The 18,837-nt window shown below is 50.0% G+C and overlaps 1 protein-coding gene across 6 annotated transcripts in view; it reads right to left on the bottom strand.

Moving 5' to 3' along the window:
• agap1 (ArfGAP with GTPase domain, ankyrin repeat and PH domain 1) overlaps nt 1-18,837 on the bottom strand; it is a 193,011-nt gene that overhangs the window by 69,447 nt on the left and 104,727 nt on the right. For all 6 annotated transcript variants that reach the window (XM_031813531.1, XM_031813525.1, XM_031813527.1 and 3 more), the window contains 3 exons: nt 15,116-15,220; nt 7,832-8,003; nt 5,360-5,521 (listed from right to left, as the gene is read on the bottom strand). In XM_031813531.1, the coding sequence (XP_031669391.1) occupies nt 5,360-5,521; nt 7,832-8,003; nt 15,116-15,220 (439 nt within the window). The remainder of the gene's footprint in view (nt 1-5,359; nt 5,522-7,831; nt 8,004-15,115; nt 15,221-18,837) is intronic.

Here is an 18,837-nt window from a genome sequence, read left to right as displayed (position 1 = left end):
CTGGTATAAAGAGAGGTTCATTGAGACACTGTTGTGCTCTTTGATAGGGTGATAACATGGTTGCTCACAATGTAAAGAGCTTTGTGATTTCTGTCTGTAAATTAAAAGTGCTCAACAAATGAAATGTGTCGTTATCATTTACAGTAAATGCATAATAATATCCCAGCCTTGTGTGTGAAGCGGTCTTCAATAGTTACCACAGCCACAAAGTCATAATTCTGGCTAAACTCCACCCACGACTACAATCTCTCTTCTTAAAATCTGATTTGAAACCTAACCTTAAACACACTGCTAACCTTATACCTAAGCTTAAATTAAGACCAACAAGCTATTTTGATGGCTGTGGTAACTAGTGACAACAGCGTGAAGCAGACCAACTCTGAGTGAGGATAGTAAACAGGAAGTAGAGGTAAAGTGACTTCCTGTCTGTTGGCTACTTTACGGTAGAAGATCAGAGGATGGCCGTGCAGCTCCTGAGGCATGAAATTCCACAGCCTGGTCTGCCAAATCAAAGACACCTGCTGCTGCTGCCTCCCCCCCCCCACCCCCCACACACAATGGGCTCTTTCACAGGGCCACCGCGCCACAAACACACACACACACAAACACACAAACTACAAATAGGTTTCTTCCTGTTTCCAGTTTTTGAAAACACACAGGACCAGAGGCAAAAGGTTCAGATCACTGAAATGCTGAGATATCCTGACAGGGCTGTCATTTTAAAGCCCATCACCCAATCAAGCTAGGAAAGGCAGTAGAGACTATATTGTTAGCCACTGTAAGAGAGACATGGACAGGGAAAACCAGGGAACAGGGTTGCTCCTGCGTGTGCATTCCTGAGCTGAAGGAGGAAGATGCCTTGCCAGGGACACCTCCCCCCCAGCCAGGGACACCACCCCAGCCACGGAGGACTGAAAATAGGAACACTATGTTAGTCAGAGAGTTGAAGGTTGGAGCGACTGTGGGCCTCGACCAGCTCAGCCCAGCGAGCCATTAGCCCCACAGCAAGCTGCCTGAGTAGGGAGGAACGCTAGCTTGCTCCCCTTGCCCTCCCTTGTCCCTGGTTCATACCCCCGGCTCCTACAGGCCTGGAGGTGTCTAGGGAACAACAGCCTCCTAATGAAACAGACACTCATTAGTATTACTGCTCCCATTGTCCCATCATTAAGGGGAAACGGCAGCTCAATGCAGAGAGGATAAAGGGGGCGTGTTCACTGAGAGTAGCAAACAGACTAGAGGCCATCGATGTCATAACCATCCTATATTTATTTTACTGGAGAAAGGACACATATCCACACACTAACAACCCTGCAGCTGTCCTCAGCTCCACTTACTGGCTACAGGGCTTCTAGTGTTTGGCTGTCTTCATCTCTTCTCTCATTCTACAATAGGACTCATTACTGTCTGTGGCGCACTAGGTCTCTCCACCAATAGGACTCATTACTGTCTGTGGCGCACTAGGTCTCTCCACCAATAGGACTCATTACTGTCTGTGGCGCACTAGGTCTCTCCACCAATAGGACTCATTACTGTCTGTGGCGCACTAAGTCCCTCCACCAATAGGAGTCATTACTGTCTGTGGCGCACTAGGTCCCTCCACCAATAGGAGTCATTACTGTCTGTGGAGCACTAGGTCCCTCCACCAATAGGACTCATTACAGTCTGTGGAGCACTAGGTCCCTCCACCAATAGGACTCATTACTGTCTGTGGAGCACTAGGTCCCTCCACCAATAGGACTCATTACTGTCTGTGGAGCACTAGGTCCCTCCACCAATAGGAGTCATTACTGTCTGTGGCGCACTAGGTCCCTCCACCAATAGGAGTCATTACTGTCTGTGGCGCACTAGGTCCCTCCACCAATAGGAGTCATTACTGTCTGTGGAGCACTAGGTCTCTCCTCCAATAGGAGTCATTACTGTCTGTGGCGCACTAGGTCCCTCCACCAATAGGAGTCATTACTGTCTGTGGAGCACTAGGTCTCTCCACCAATAGGACTCATTACTGTCTGTGGCACACTAGGTCTCTCCACCAATAGGACTCATTACAGTCTGTGGAGCACTAGGTCCCTCCTCCAATAGGAGTCATTACTGTCTGTGGCGCACTAGGTCCCTCCTCCAATAGGAGTCATTACTGTCTGTGGCGCACTAGGTCCCTCCACCAATAGGAGTCATTACTGTCTGTGGCACACTAGGTCTCTCCTCCAATAGGACTCATTACAGTCTGTGGAGCACTAGGTCCCTCCTCCAATAGGAGTCATTACTGTCTGTGGCGCACTAGGTCCCTCCACCAATAGGAGTCATTACTGTCTGTGGCGCACTAGGTCTCTCCACCAATAGGAGTCATTACTGTCTGTGGCGCACTAGGTCACTCCACCAATAGGAGTCATTACTGTCTGTGGAGCACTAGGTCCCTCCACCAATAGGAGAAATGAAAGGTCTAGATTGGAGGGACTTGTCTTCCTGTGAATCATCACATCAGCAAATGAATATTATACATGAGTAGATAGGAGCAGAGAGAATATAATGTGATCTGATTAAAAACAGGAAGGTAACTTACACAAGGCCTGGTGTAAAAGGTGTGGGGTTTAGATAAAGGGTTCGTATGAAGACAGTCTCAAAGCAGCAGACTATTGTTCAGACACAACGGCCCCTCCACAGAGGAGAGTCCTTCAGAAGCCCACGGCCACAGAGGAGGGCAAATAGCAGCAAGCCCTTTAGAAGCCCACGGCCACTACAGAACAACTAATTACAAAGACGTCCTCCTTATCTTCTCCCTGAGAGCTCTCATTGGGCTGGGCTCTGGGGGCAGAAGGTGATGACTTCTCAGGCCCTGGAGCCACTGGTCAACTAGTCATCCAGCTATCACAACTCATCCCAGTCACGACACAGTGGAGAGAGAGGAGGGGCACCTCGTTAAGGCTCGTTAAGGGGTTGGGTGAGGCTCGTTAAGGGGCTGGGTAAAGGTTATTTATATGAAGAGAGGCTGAGGGGCCGTGATGCTTTCAGACAAGCTCAGAACAGAGCTCTCAACGCCTCCAGGACCCCAACATCCACTAACACAGTTAAACACAGACACACAATACACACACAGTTATACACAGACACACAATACACACACAGTTATACACAGACACACAATACACACACAGTTATACACAGACACACAATACACACACAGTTATACACAGACACACAATACACACACAGTTATACACAGACACACAATACACACACAGTTATACACAGACACACAATACACACAGTTATACACAGACACACAATACACACACAGTTAAACACAGACACACAATACACACACAGTTATACACAGACACACAATACACACACAGTTATACACAGACACACAATACACACAGTTAAACACAGACACACAATACACACACAGTTAAACACAGACACACAATACACACACAGTTATACACAGACACACAATACACACACAGTTATACACAGACACACAATACACACACAGTTAAACACAGACACACAATACACACACAGTTATACACAGACACACAATACACACACAGTTATACACAGACACACAATACACACACAGTTATACACAGACACACAATACACACACAGTTATACACAGATACACAATACACACACAGTTATACACAGACACACAATACACACACAGTTAAACACAGACACACAATACACACACAGTTATACAAAGACACACAATACACACACAGTTATACACAGACACACAATACACACACAGTTATACACAGACACACAATGTACACCCATTTTATTTTAGATCTGCATAAATGAATACTGTGATAGAATGGGAATTGTAAAAATACACAGATTTTAATGTGGTGTTAATTAGCTGGATTAAACAGAAGCTTTGTTAAACTGACAGATGTCAACCTCCATCATATCCCCATCCACAGATGTCAACCTCCATCATATCCCCAATCCACAGATAAACCTCCATCATATCCCCAATCCACAGATGTCAACCTCCATCATATCCCCAATCCACAGATGTCAACCTCCATCATATCCCCAATCCACAGATGTCAACCTCCATCATATCCCCAATCCACAGATGTCAACCTCCATCATATCCCCAATCCACAGATGTCAACCTCCATCATATCCCCAATCCACAGATGTCAACCTCCATCATATCCCCAATCCACAGATGTCAACCTCCATCATATCCCCAATCCACAGATGTCAACCTCCATCATATCCCCAATCCACAGATGTCAACCTCCATCATATCCCCAATCCACAGATGTCAACCTCCATCATATCCCCAATCCACAGATGTCAACCTCCATCATATCCCCAATCCACAGATGTCAACCTCCATCATATCCCCAATCCACAGATCAAATCAAATCAAATGTATTTATATAGCCCTTCGTACATCAGCTGATATCTCAAAGTGCTGTACAGAAACCCAGCCTAAAATCCACAGATGTCAACCTCCATCATATCCCCAATCCACAGATGTCAACCTCCATCATATCCCCAATCCACAGATGTCAACCTCCATCATATCCCCAATCCACAGATGTCAATCACACTCATTCTAATTTGGCCGTTAAAAAGAAACGGTTTGTGTTCATTGATAAATGGCCTTACTGAAATGTCTGTACAAATAAAGTTGAGTGAAATTGAACTGACTTGCATAAGCTGCCCACAGTTGGCAAAAGGAGATAACGAGGTGACAGAAGGGTACTAGTGTGGGCATCAGCTGTGTGTGTGTGTGTGTGTGTGTCTGTGTGTGCATTGAGGCCCCTGGGAGCCAATGTGATTAGAGTGTTTCACAACTTTAAACGTTATTTCAGGAGAGCAGCGCAGGGCCAACGGGCCCAACACACACGGGGGACCTGTCACTCAGACTCATCGTCACGGCGACACACCCTCGATCCGACAGCTGTCAGTCTCAGCGTGCGGCAGAGAGTGTGTGGCTGTGTGTGTGCATCAGTCAAAGACCAGAGCATGCACGCATACACGCACACACACCAGATCCCCCAGTGCATGTGAGGATAAATGTGTTCTTGCTAATGTGTGTCTCTGAGTGACCATTAGTTTGATAAACAGTTAAGACAGCATTAGGGGCCTGGCAGGCAGATCAATGGAAGACGAATGAAAGGCCCAGCGGAGGAGGAGAAGGGCCCCCCTGCGGAGCTCTGCTCTCAGGCTGCCTGTACTAAGGCAGGCTCCCCACCGCGGAGCTCCATGTCAGAGCCCATCTGGGACCCATGGACAGGGGGAAAGAAAAGACTGGGTCTGGGGGTGGCCTGATTCCTTTTCAGCCCAGTACCTGGTTCCTTAACGGTGTGTGTGTGTGTGTGTTTCCTCATACCTGTGCTGACTCCTGAGTTGGCGATGACGGTGGCCTCGCTCCATTGGTCGGCGGAGGAGACTGAGTAGGATCTCTGGTGCATGCCGTCCCCACGACTGTTAAAGGACACCAAGCTGATCCCACTGGCCATCTGAGAGGCTGACAAACTACTGGTGACAGAGCCTGAAGGAGAGCGAGGGAGAAACCGGGACGTCTATCAGTCAGTTGTCAAACTTATCTATTGTTGAATATTCCGTCATTTACTGAAACCAACTCAAGGTTACAACTACGTTTACATTAGAAAGAAAAGTGCTCAGTTTCCCTTAGTTTACAATGAGGACCGACTGGCAACACAACTAAATGAAATGGAATAAAGAAATCCTGCTGCTACACCTTTAACTAAAGAGAACCGCCTAATAAATCAAGTTGAACCTCGACCCCAAAGCAAACAACACAATGGATTCAGCTATGTCTACTGCAATAGGCCACACCACAGGGGACATAGTAAGGGCCCTCCCTCACTGTGGCCCCTGGCTCAATACATGTATCTGGATGTGCTGGGGGCTCCACATAAAGCATTAGCATTATAATAGGCTAATGTGACCGTAAACGGAGCCGAACAGAGCGGAGCGCGCATTTACCGCAGTCAATTACCTCAGTGCAGGGTGTGTGTGTGTTCAGTGTGAAGTTGAAGCGAAGGCTGGGTGTGATGAGAACAGCACCACCTTAGCCCAGAGCCTAAAGCTGCTGCTGTTGCTAGAATACACACTGATACAGTACACTGTATCCACTGGAGACATGACCGTGGATTGTAAACATACTAAACACACACACGCAAATGTGCACTAACACGCAAACATACACACACTCGCATGTACAGGAATCACACACCCACAGTGATCACAAAGGAACACTGGACCAGCAGCCCTCTGCTGGAATCAAACTGTTCATGGCCTAACAGCTGAGTGAATCATTTGTCTCTCTCTCTCTCTCTCCTCTCTCTCTCTCTCCTCTGTCTCTCCCTCCCTCACCTCTCTCTCCTCTGTCTCCCTCCCTCCATCCCTCTCTCTCTCTCTCTCCTCTCTGTCTCTCCCTCCATCCCTCTCTCTCTCTCCTCCGTCTCCCTCCATCCCTCTCTCTCTCCTCCGTCTCCCTCCATCCCTCTCTCTCCTCCGTCTCCCTCATCCCTCTCTCTCTCCTCCGTCTCCCTCCATCCCTCTCTCTCCTCCGTCTCCCTCCATCCCTCTCTCTCTCCTCCGTCTCCCTCCATCCCTCTCTCTCTCCTCCGTCTCCCTCCATCCCTCCCTCTCCTCTCTCTCTCCTCCGTCTCCCTCCATCCCTCTCTCTCTCCTCCGTCTCCCTCCATCCCTCTCTCTCTCCTCTGTCTCCCTCCATCCCTCTCTCTCTCCTCTGTCTCCCTTCCTCACCTCTCTCTCTCCTCTGTCTCCCTCCTTCACCTCTCTTTCTCTCATTACAGCTCATGTCTGGAGCTGCCTGAGTGGAGAGAGGACTCTGATTGCATTAATATTCATGACAGTAATTAGTACATGTATTATGGGTCACTGAATATTCATGCTATTAGTTTGGTCCTCCTGGAGCCGTGCGCCTGTGTATGTGCATGGGTGTGTCGTTGTGAATGTGTGTGTCTGTGTGCATGTTGGTGGGTGTGTCTGTGTGCGTGCATGTTGGTGGGTGTGTATGTGTGCGTGTGTTGGTGGGTGTGTCTGTGTGCGTGTTGGTGGGTGTGTGTGTGCGTGCGTGTTGGTGGGTGTGTCTGTGTGTTGGTAGGTATGTGTGCATGTGTGTTGGTAGGTATGTGTGCGTGTGTGTTGGTAGGTATGTGTGCGTGTGTGTTGGTAGGTATGTGTGCGTGTGTGTTGGTATGTGTGCGTGCGTGTTGGTAGGTATGTGTGCGTGCGTGCGTGCGTGTTGGTGGGTGTGTCTGTGTGCGTGTGTTGGTGGGTGTGTGTGCGCATGTGTTGGTGGGTGTGTCTGTGTGCGTGTGTTGGTGGGTGTGTCTGTGTGTGTGTGTTGGTGGGTACATGTGCGTGTGTGTTGGTAGGTGTGTGTGTGTTGGTGGGTACATGTGTGTTGGTAGGTGTGTGTGTGTTGGTGGGTACATGTGCGTGTGTGTTGGTAGGTGTGTGTGTGTTGGTGGGTACATGTGTGTTGGTAGGTATGTGTGTGTTGGTAGGTATGTGTGTGTTGGTAGGTATGTGTGTGTTGGTAGGTATGTGTGTGTTGGTAGGTATGTGTGTGTTGGTAGGTATGTGTGTGTTGGTAGGTATGTGTGTGTTGGTAGGTGTGTGTGCGTGTGTGTATATTCATCCCCTCAACAGTATGGTTTATGGTTCATTGTTTGATTATTTTTGTTGAAGGTAAATTACAACAAAATACTGCAGGACCCATAAAGGCCCACAAGGGACGTGTGTATGTGGGACGAGGTGTCTATGTGTGTGTGTGTGTGTGTGTGTGTGTCTCTCCGTCTCTCACCAGGGCCACCAGGTCCCAGCTGCAGACTGCTCATGTCCTTGGCCAGGCCGTTTGTCTTCGGGCTGGGGACAGCGACACAGGTAGAAACCGCTCGGGGAGGCCTCTTCCCTGGGACCTTCACTGTGGTCCTCAACAGATCTATCTCCTTCCCATGGACGTTCTGCATGTAGTCCTACAGGAGACAGACAGGGAGACAGTCTGCTAGCAATACACACTTATAGATTAAAGATAAACGCGTTCAGATAAATAGGGATTTGTTTTTATAACTAATGACAAGGGGGTTTGTTCAGAATACAGAGCAGCATTGTTGTGGGTAACATAGTTCTGATATGTACAGGCCTCGCTACCTAGAACAACATAACTAAATGTAGGAGTCATTAGGGAGGGGTTAAGCTACTTGGCAGCATCCGTCCCTGGAGACAACATAACAGGTTTGTGATTCCAGTGGGCTTGACAGTTGGTGTTTACAGGATCAATATTAAACTAATAAAAGACAGTAGTCCTCATTAAAAATGATGGTTTCTTTAAGGCAGCAGTCCCTGAAGTGTGTGTGTGTGTGTATCTCAGACAGGGAGCACACTGGGTAGGGGTCAGTCACCCCTCTCAAACATGAATGAGGGCTGAGACCATGTGCAGAAACAAATCTCTCTCAGACTCTCACACCCACTGTGACACAATCAAAGACCATTCTGAACCAAGCGGAGGAGTGTGTGATTACGTTCAAGACTTTGTGTGTGTGTGTGTGTGTTTTAATAATGTGTGTGTGTGTGATTATGCGTGTGTGTGTGAGGGCTGAGAGGCAAGGAGCATCCTGAGAGGCTGTCGGGACCACCTCCCTCTTGCAGGAGGCAAACAAAAGGCCAATTCAAAGCCAAGTGCTCTCAACACGGCTTAACAAGTCGCCAGAGAGCCCTTGAGCTGGGGTCCCTGGAGGGGCTACAAGGGCCCAGCCTGGCCCAACTCGGCCCAGCGCAGCCCGGCCCAGCGGAGCCTACAGACAGCTTAACGGAGCTAATTGAGACTCCATGTGCATCATGAAACTTTCACCATCTTATCCACACATCATAAACAGAGGAGAGAAGGGAGAGAGGGGAGAGAGAAGGGAGAGAGGGGAGAGAGAAGGAGAGAGAAGGAGGAGAGGAGGAAGGGAGAGAGGGGAGAGAGCAGGGAGAGAGGGGAGAGAGCAGGGAGAGAGGGGAGAGAGCAGGGAGAGAGCAGGGAGAGAGGGGAGAGAGCAGGGAGAGAGGGGAGAGAGCAGGGAGAGATGGGAGAGAGCAGGGAGAGAGGGGAGAGAGCAGGGAGAGAGCAGGGAGAGAGCAGGGAGAGAGCAGGGAGAGAGGGGAGAGAGCAGGGAGAGAGGGGAGAGAGCAGGGAGAGAGAAGGAGAGAGAAGGAGGAGAGGAGGAAGGGAGAGAGGGGAGAGAGAAGGAGAGAGAAGGAGGAGAGGAGGAAGGGAGAGAGGGGAGAGAGAAGGAGGAGAGGAGGAAGGGAGAGCAGGGAGAGAGAAGGAGAGAGAAGGAGGAGAGGAGGAAGGGAGAGAGGGGAGAGAGAAGGAAGGGAGAGAGGGGAGAGAGCAGGGAGAGAGGGGAGAGAGCAGGGAGAGAGGGGAGAGAGCAGGGAGAGAGGGGAGAGAGCAGGGAGAGAGAAGGAGAGAGAAGGAGGAGGAGGAAGGGAGAGGGGAGAGAGAAGGAGAGAGAAGGAGGAGAGGAGGAAGGGAGAGCAGGGAGAGAGAAGGAGGAGAGGAGGAAGGGAGAGAGGGGAAGAGAAGGAGGAGAGGAAGGGAGAGAGAAGGAGGAGAGGAAGGGAGAGAGGGGAGAGAGAAGGAGGAGAGAAGGGAGAGAGGGGAGAGAAGGGAGAGAGGGGAGAGAGAAGGAGGAGATAAGGGATAGAGGGGAGAGAGAAGGGAGAGAGGGGAGAGAGAAGGAGAGAGAAGGAGGAAGGGAGAGAGGGGAGAGAGCAGGGAGAGAGGGGAGAGAGCAGGGAGAGAGCAGGGAGAGAGCAGGGAGAGAGGGGAGAGAGCAGGGAGAGAGGGGAGAGAGCAGGGAGAGAGGGGAGAGAGCAGGGAAGAGCAGGGAGAGAGCAGGGAGAGAGCAGGGAGAGAGGGGAGAGAGGGGAGAGAGCAGGGAGAGGGGAGAGAGCAGGGAGAGAGGGGAGAGAGAAGGAGAGAGAAGGAGGAGAGGAGGAAGGGAGAGAGGGGAGAGAGAAGGAGAGAGAGGAGGAGAGGAGGAAGGGAGAGAGGGGAGAGAGAAGGAGGAGAGGAGGAAGGGAGAGCAGGGAGAGAGAAGGAGAGAGAAGGAGGAGAGGAGGAAGGGAGAGAGGGGAGAAGGAAGGGAGAGAGGGGAGAGAGAAGGAAGGGAGAGAGGGGAGAGAGCAGGGAGAGAGGGGGAGAGAGCAGGGAGAGAGGGGAGAGAGCAGGGAGAGAGGGGAAAGAGCAGGGAGAGAGAATGAGAGAGAAGGAGGAGAGGAGGAAGGGAGAGAGGGGAGAGAGAAGGAGAGAGAAGGAGGAGAGGAGGAAGGGAGAGCAGGGAGAGAGAAGGAGAGAGAAGGAGGAGAGGAGGAAGGGAGAGAGGGGAGAGAGAAGGAGGAGAGGAAGGGAGAGAGAAGGAGGAGAGGAAGGGAGAGAGGGGAGAGAGAAGGAGGAGAGAAGGGAGAGAGGGGAGAGAAGGGAGAGAGGGGAGAGAAGGGGAGAGAGGGGAGAGAAGGGAGAGAGGGGAGAGAGAAGGAGGAGAGGGGAGAGAGAAGGAGGAGAGAAGGGATAGAGAAGGAGGAGAGAAGGGATAGAGAAGGAGGAGAGAAGGAGAGAGGGGAGAGAGAATGGAGAGAGGGGAGAGAGAAGGAGGAGAGGGGAGAGAGAAGGAGGAGAGAAGGGATAGAGAAGGAGGAGAGAAGGGATAGAGAAGGAGGAGAGAAGGGATAGAGAAGGAGGAGAGAAGGGATAGAGAAGGAGGAGAGAAGGGATAGAGAAGGAGGAGAGAAGGGAGAGAGGGGAGAGAGAAGGAGGAGAGAAGGGATAGAGAAGGAGGAGAGGGGAGAGAGAAGGAGGAGAGAAGGGAGAGAGAAGGAGGAGAGAAGGGATAGAGAAGGAGGAGAGAAGGGATAGAGAAGGAGGAGAGAAGGGATAGAGAAGGAGGAGAGAAGGGATAGAGAAGGAGGAGAGAAGGGATAGAGAAGGAGGAGAGAAGGGATAGAGAAGGAGGAGAGAAGGGATAGAGAAGGAGGAGAGAAGGGAGAGAGAATGAGGAGAGAAGGAGGAGAGAAGGGAGAGAGAATGAGAAGAGAAGGGAGAGAGGGGAGAGAGAGGAGGAGAGAAGGAGAGAGAAGGAGGAGAGAGGGGAGAGAGAAGGAGGAGAGGAGGGGAGAGAGAAGGAGGAGAGAAGGGATAGAGAAGGAGGAGAGAAGGGATAGAGAAGGAGGAGAGAAGGGATAGAGAAGGAGGAGAGAAGGGATAGAGAAGGAGGAGAGGAGGAAGGGAGAGATGGGAGAGAGAAGGAGAGAGAAGGGGGAGAGAGAGGGGAGAGAGCAGGGAGAGAGGGGAGAGAGCAGGGAGAGAGGGGAGAGAGCAGGGAGAGAGGGGAGAGAGCAGGGAGAGAGGGGAGAGAGCAGGGAGAGAGAAGGAGAGAGAAGGAGGAGAGGAGGAAGGGAGAGAGGGGAGAGAGAAGGAGGAGAGGAGGAAGGGAGAGATGGGAGAGAGAAGGAGGAGAGGAGGAAGGGAGAGATGGGAGAGAGAAGGAGAGAGAAGGAGGAGAGGAGGAAGGGAGAGAGGGGAGAGAGAAGGAGAGAGAAGGAGGAGAGGAGGAAGGGAGAGCAGGGAGAGAGAGAAGGAGAGAGAAGGAGGAGAGGAGGAAGGGAGAGCAGGGGAGAGAGAAGGAGGAGAGGAGGAAGGGAGAGAGGGGAGAGCAGGGAGAGAGGGAGAGAGGAGAGCAGGGAGAGAGGGGAGAGAGCAGGGAGAGAGGGGAGAGAGCAGGGAGAGAGGGGAGAGAGCAGGGAGAGAGGGGAGAGAGCAGGGAGAGAGAAGGAGGAGAGGAGGAAGGGAGAGAGAGGGAGAGAGAAGGAGAGGAGAAGGGAGAGAGGGGAGAGAGAAGGAGAGAGAAGGGAGAGAGGGGAGAGAAGGGAGAGAGAAGGAGGAGAGAGAAGGGAGAGAAGGGAGAGAGAAGGAGGAGAGGGGAGAGAGAAGGAGGAGAGAAGGGATAGAGAAGGAGGAGAGAAGGGCTAGAGAAGGAGGAGAGAAGGGATAGAGAAGGAGGAGAGAAGGGATAGAGAAGGAGGAGAGAAGGGAGAGGAGGGGAGTGAGAATGAGGAGAGAAGGGAGAGAGAAGGAGAGAAGGGATAGAGAAGGAGGAGAGAAGGGATAGAGAAGGAGGAGAGAAGGGATAGAGAAGGAGGAGAGAAGGGAGAGAGGGGAGAGAGAAGGAGGAGAGAAGGGAGAGAGAAGGAGGAGAGGGGAGAGAGAAGGAGGAGAGAAGGAATAGAGAAGGAGGAGAGAAGGGATAGAGAAGGAGGAGAGAAGGGATAGAGAAGGAGGAGAGAAGGGAGAGAGGGGAGAGAGAATGAGGAGAGAAGGGAGAGAGAAGGAGGAGAGAAGGGAGAGAGAAGGAGAAGAGAAGGGAGAGAGGGGAGAGAGAAGGAGGAGAGAAGGAGGAGAGAGGGGAGAGAGATGGAGGAGAGAAGGGAGAGAGGGGAGAGAGAAGGAGGAGAGAAGGGAAAGAGGGGAGAGAGAAGGAGGAGAGAAGGAGAGGATATGAGAGGGAGAGGATAGAGGAAAGTGAGAAGAGATGAGGAGGAGGAGAGAGAGGAGGAGAGAAGGAGAGGATATGAGAGGGAGAGGATAGAGGAAAGTGAGAAGAGATGAGGAGGAGGAGAGAGAGGAGGAGGAGAGAAGGAGAGGATATGAGAGGGAGAGGATAGAGGAAAGTGAGAAGAGATGAGGGGGAGAGAGGAGGAGAGAAGGAGAGGATATGAGAGGGAGAGGATAGAGGAAAGTGAGAAGAGATGAGGAGGAGGAGAGAAGGGAAGCCGGGGCTCCCAACAACACATTTGCACAGCATGGGGGGGAAGAGCAGAGTTGGTGTGTGTGTGTCTACGGTTGGTGTGTGTGTGTGTGTGTGTGTGTACGGTTGTGTGTGTGTGTCTACGGTTGGTGTGTGTGTGTGTGTCTACGGTTGGTGTGTGTGTGTGTGTGTGTGTCTACGGTTGGTGTGTGTGTGTGTGTGTGTCTACGGTTGGTGTGTGTGTGTGTGTCTACGGTTGGTGTGTGTGTGTGTCTACGGTTGGTGTGTGTGCGCGTGGGCACGGTCAAGACAACACACTTGAGAAAGATGATGAATACAGTCAAGATAACATCTAATATTTTTTTTAAGTGCATAAAATAGCATTTAATCACCCAAGGTCCCCTACAACTAAACAGTGTGAATAAATATGAAGTGATCAGATGACATCAGTCACACCGCAAACTAACAACTGAATGACTCCTTGACACTTGGACCAGTTTCTCTGACGCGACTCCTAGTTTTCCTGCCAATTACATGGCATCCTATTGCCCTCCACTTAATTAGCTGTATTAATGTGATTTCTTTGCACATAGTCGGGCAATTAGGAGCGTTGCTGATTGCCTTTGATTCTATTACCCTCCGCAAACACAGTAATTAATGCCTGTGCTGCAGATACACAATGATCAGGAAAACCTGCTCAGCTCGGTGCTGGAGGTACGTGTGTGTGTGTGTGTGTGTGTGTGTGTGTGTGTGTGTGTGTGTGTGTGTGTGTGTGTGTGTGTGTGTGTGTGTGTGTGTGTGTGTGTGTGTGTGTGCGTGTGTGAGTGTGTGTGAGAGTGCGTGTGTGAGTGTGAGAGTGCGTGTGTGAGTGTGAGAGTGCGTGTGTGAGAGTGCGAGTGCGAGTGCGAGTGCGAGTGCGAGTGTGTGTGTGTGTGTGTGTGTGTGTGTGTGTGTGTGTGTGTGTGTGTGAGTGTGAGAGTGCGTGTGGGAGTGTGAGAGTGCGTGTGGGAGTGTGAGAGCGTGAGAGTGTGTGTGGGAGTGTGAGAGTGTGTGTGGGAGTGTGCAAGCGAGTGCACGAGTGTGCGAGCGAGTGCGTTTGTAGTGAAAATAGTAAGTTAGGACTCATCCCAGGGACTCAACACCTTTGAGATTTTCAATAGATTTGATCATATTTTATGGCTCTCCTTCAGGTTGCTATCGAGCAATTTAGTTTTCCTACATTTACCTTCCACTCATTCTGCCCCTGTGGTTGTTTCACTGCAGTAGCTGGGCCGCTAATCCAACCAAATCAAATTAGAGCAAATTGATTTTGCCTCCTCTGCTTTGCGTCCTCTACCCATCCATCTACATGTATGTCTAGACTCCAGTCAGTGTGGCATTAGGAAAATGATTCCCATTCTAATTAACAATAAGGCCTGATTGCAATCCGGGGGAACGATGTAAAGAGCGAGGGAAAGGAGGGATAGTGGTGATATGAAGAGGTATCAGGGCCAGGAGAGGGGACGTTGTGGTCCTGTGTTTGCCAACAGAGCAGCCAGGCGGGCGATTAGAGCAGGCCATTACAGTGGTGCTATTCCACATCATCAATGTCAGCCCTGTGCAAACAGACCATGTTGGCTTTCTAATTAATATTGTTGCTCGCTCTGTGTGGGTGTGTGCCACCGCTGCAACAAGCGTACCGTCTGCCCAGTGAGCGGATGGGGTGGCTGACGCGCACACACACACACACACACACACACACACACACACACACACACACGGAGGAGGAAACAGGGGCTTAGCATTGCCGCTAATGGGCCAACACAGTGGCTGATGGATTAGCAGCGCGGGGAACAAGCGGATAGACCCGCTGCTGTAACATGGGACCATTAGATAGAAAGCCAGAGCAGAGGGCAGAGTGACAGACAGACGACATTAGAGACACTGAGTGATGCTGACTCCAGTGACCTCTGTTGTTCCACACGGAGACTGGAGGGGTACAGGTTACAACAGGATTGTTAGGTGGTTGGTAGTGTCATCGGCAGTAATAATCAGAGAGAAAGTTGTCCAACTAGCTGGTCTGGTTGCAGCAGAGCTGGACAGGTAGAATGGAACTAACAGGAGAAAGAACGTTCAACCCCATTCTACCATCTGACGTGACTTAGAGTAACCATATCAACGGGCGCCGCCTGTATAGTCTTCCGTCAGAGTGTGATATGTGTGTGCATGCATGTTTGTGCAAGCATGAGTGACCTTTGTGTATAATACGAGTGATACATGTGTGTTCATGTATAGTGTGTGTGACAGGTGGTACTCACGTGCAGGCTGGGGTGATATGTGAGCAGGCCATTGTCACACAACGTCACATACTTCTTTTTCCACTCCTTGTTTAGGGTCTTGCCACTCCTCTTCAGAAGCATGCCCTATAGGAGAGAACACAGAGAGAGACAGGGTGAGGAGGACACAGATACATGCCCTATAGGAGAGAACACAGAGAGAGACAGGGTGAGGAGGACACAGATACATGCCCTATAGGAGAGAACACAGAGAGAGACAGGATGAGGAGGACACAGATACATGCCCTATAGGAGAGAACACAGAGAGAGACAGGATGAGGAGGACACAGATACATGCCCTATAGGAGAGAACACAGAGAGAGACAGGGTGAGGAGGACACAGATACATGCCCTATAGGAGAGAACACAGAGAGAGACAGGGTGAGGAGGACACAGATACATGCCCTATAGGAGAGAACACAGAGAGAGACAGGGTGAGGAGGACACAGATACATGCCCTATAGGAGAGAACACAGAGAGAGACAGGGTGAGGAGGACACAGATACATGTCCTATAGGAGAGAACACAGAGAGAGACAGGGTGAGGAGGACACAGATACATGCCCTATAGGAGAGAACACAGAGAGAGACAGGGTGAGGAGGACACAGATACATGCCCTATAGGAGAGAACACAGAGAGAGACAGGGTGAGGAGGACACAGATACATTCCCTATAGGAGAGAACACAGAGAGAGACGGGATGAGGAGGACACAGATACATGTCCTATAGGAGAGAACACAGAGAGAGACAGGGTGAGGAGGACACAGATACATGTCCTATAGGAGAGAACACAGAGAGAGACAGGATGACATTGTTCACGCAGCGAATTTTATTTATTTATTTGTATATATATTTTTGTCAACGCAGAAACATTGTCATCCACCTGGACCCCTGTGGATCGCGACCCACAGTTTGGGAACCACTGTGCTTGACGAAATGTATCTAGGTTGTTTGTTGTTTTAAAAACATTTTCAGGATGGGAAAACGATGTGTCAACTTAAAGGACTAAAACCAAATAGAAGTAGAAAATATAATATACACTACCTATATATTTATAATAGCTTATAATCTCAGAAATCAACTAAATAAAAGCTGGACTTTGTTATAATGTTCGAGCATCAACACAGCATTAGCAATGTCAAAATATGGACAATTGTAGGAAATGATCTTAAAACCTGCACAAATGTATCTCAGCTCCATGGCAAAATGTACAGAATTGCATGAAATTGGCTTTAAAAAGGCTAAATTCTCTTTCAGCTCCATGGAAGGATGTGTGGAATTGCAAGAGATTTGCTTTGAAACAGCAACATTATCTCTCCGCTGCCAAGATGATATGTTCTACTTATTATTTGGTCTGTGTTTTCACCACTCAACACTTTTGATGGGTCATGACTCAAAAGACACCTCAGCTGGTGGGGCATGACTCAAGACACCTCAGCTGGTGGGGCATGACTCAAGACACCTCAGCTGGTGGGACATGACTCAAAAGACACCTCAGCTGGTGGGGCATGACTCAAAAGACACCTCAGCTGGTGGGGCATGACTCAAAAGACACCTCAGCTGGTGGGACATGACTCAAAAGACACCTCAGCTGGTGGGACATGACTCAAAAGACACCTCAGCTGGTGGGGCATGACTCAAAAGACACCTCAGCTGGTGGGGCATGAAGGAAAAAGGTTTTGGGAACCACCGCTCTAGCATCTACCGTAGTCATCACTAAATTTACAACACATCTCATCTTCCAATACAAGACACATTGTCAATAGGTGGTGAATGGGATTGACGTGTGGTATCCCTGATTTCTGGAACTAGAATCTCTTGAGACAGGGAGACCGTATAGAATGCCACGGGCTGCAACTCAATGCCGTCACCATGCTGAAATCACGTTTACAATAAAGATGCAACATGTGATCTCTCCCCACTACATTTCTGTGACACTCCCTGACCAGAGAAACAAAGATCCTTAGCGGATAGGAAACCCACTTAAACTAAGAGACCATATACACACTGGAGGGAGAGAGACGGAAACATAACCAGCAGTGGTGAGCAAGAAGTATCGAGCGAACGGACGGAGGAAAGTGAAGTGTTCTTCGGGCACATTAGCGCCGACCCAAGACTGTTAACATCCTTCTCTCCTCTCTCTCCTCCACACATCAGCTGTGGCTGACTGGCCCTTCAGGGCGGCTGCTCCTCACCCACGCTGCATTTCAGCCAAATTCATTAGGCAAGAGAGGGATATAACTGTCCACTGATTAGCAATTACAGCCGGACTGCTGCGCGTGTCACTTCACTGGACCTGTAACACATTAACGCAGTGTTAACACCCACAGACAGGGAGATATTAATAGAGTCGGGCAGCAGAGGAGAATGAGGGGATAAAGACTAACTAGCACGCAACGGGGGGTGGAGGGGGGGGGGGTATGGACGAGAGAGAGAGATGGACAGCCGGGCGCTTTGATAGACAGAGTCCTGCTTTCCGTGTCTCTGGCGTTGTTCACATTTCATTAAGGCCTCGTCGTGTCCCTCGTCTTGGACAAAGGAGGAAGCAGAGGAATCAACGGCCTCGCCTGGGAATGACTGCATATCTCATCACTGGGTGCCTGAAAACACACTCTGGGCTCTGCAATGGGAGCAGCTAGCGACAGACAGTACAGCAACGAGGCCTGGCCAATAAGCAGCTGTACTCTGCAGTACAGAATGATTCCTGGCATAATAGAGAGGCAGTCAGGTCCATGTTGAACTGAGCAGGATATCATATGGATTTGATATCCTGTGTATTTGCAGAGAGATGCAGTTCCTCCTCTCAGTGTGTTGGTGTCACAACAAACACTGTTGAATCACTATTAAAAAGAGACAATCGTATCAGGGCCGTTATGGCTTCACATCTCAACTCAGATCTCAACTTCCAAAGGTACAAGCTGATCGTCCTGAAAGTGATTTGGGGTGTAGAGCGAGAGAGCGGTGGCCAAGCGTCACAGACTGGGGAGTGAACTAGGTGGCCAATATTTCTTCTGTGTGTGGCCCTGTTTGTGATAGAAGGGTGCATATTCATTTCAGCCATCCATCGTGGAGATGACAAGCGATCAGTTTGCAGGGGGAAGGCTAATTGGACGGCACGTCGACCCTCCGGATTGGTAATATCTTTCATTATTCAACTTCCCCGGTCCACTAGTGACACACACATTGCCTCTGTTTTACCTCCGGGGGATTTGACAGCTCACAAGGTCTTCCGATCGCAACGCACACGAATAAATGGAGGAAATAAATACATCCCAGATATACTCTTTGTCTTCCTCGTTGCTACGGAGACACTTCCTACAGAGGCACTGTGAAGTATTGTGGGTAGTGCTTAGGAAAAGGTCGACAGCCCTGGGGGGCTGAGGAGATGATGTCCTTCATTCCTTTTTTGTGAGGAAAAGATTCCTCAGAACGTGCAGCAAGGGCGCAATTATTCATTCATTATAACAGTTCAACGGTTCACGTTCGAACCGCAACAACTGTTACTACAACAAACAGGCGTGTATTTTATTTGACTCAGGTCCAACATGGTGATGTAGAAAACAACCAACATTCCAAAACCTCCCTCTCTTTGCCTTCGATAGCCACCCTCAATTGGTCTGCACTATCAAAGGTGTAATTGTCCAAGCTCTCAAGGCAGACCTGCCAGTGGAGCCGTTCAGTTGTAAACAAACAGTCTGATAAGG

This window comes from Oncorhynchus kisutch, unplaced genomic scaffold (assembly GCF_002021735.2).
Source record: "Oncorhynchus kisutch isolate 150728-3 unplaced genomic scaffold, Okis_V2 Okis05a-Okis16b_hom, whole genome shotgun sequence".
Lineage (NCBI taxonomy): Eukaryota > Metazoa > Chordata > Actinopteri > Salmoniformes > Salmonidae > Oncorhynchus > Oncorhynchus kisutch.
The sequence above is the reverse complement of the archived record's forward strand: the minus strand, read 5'-3'. Positions and strand labels throughout refer to the sequence as shown.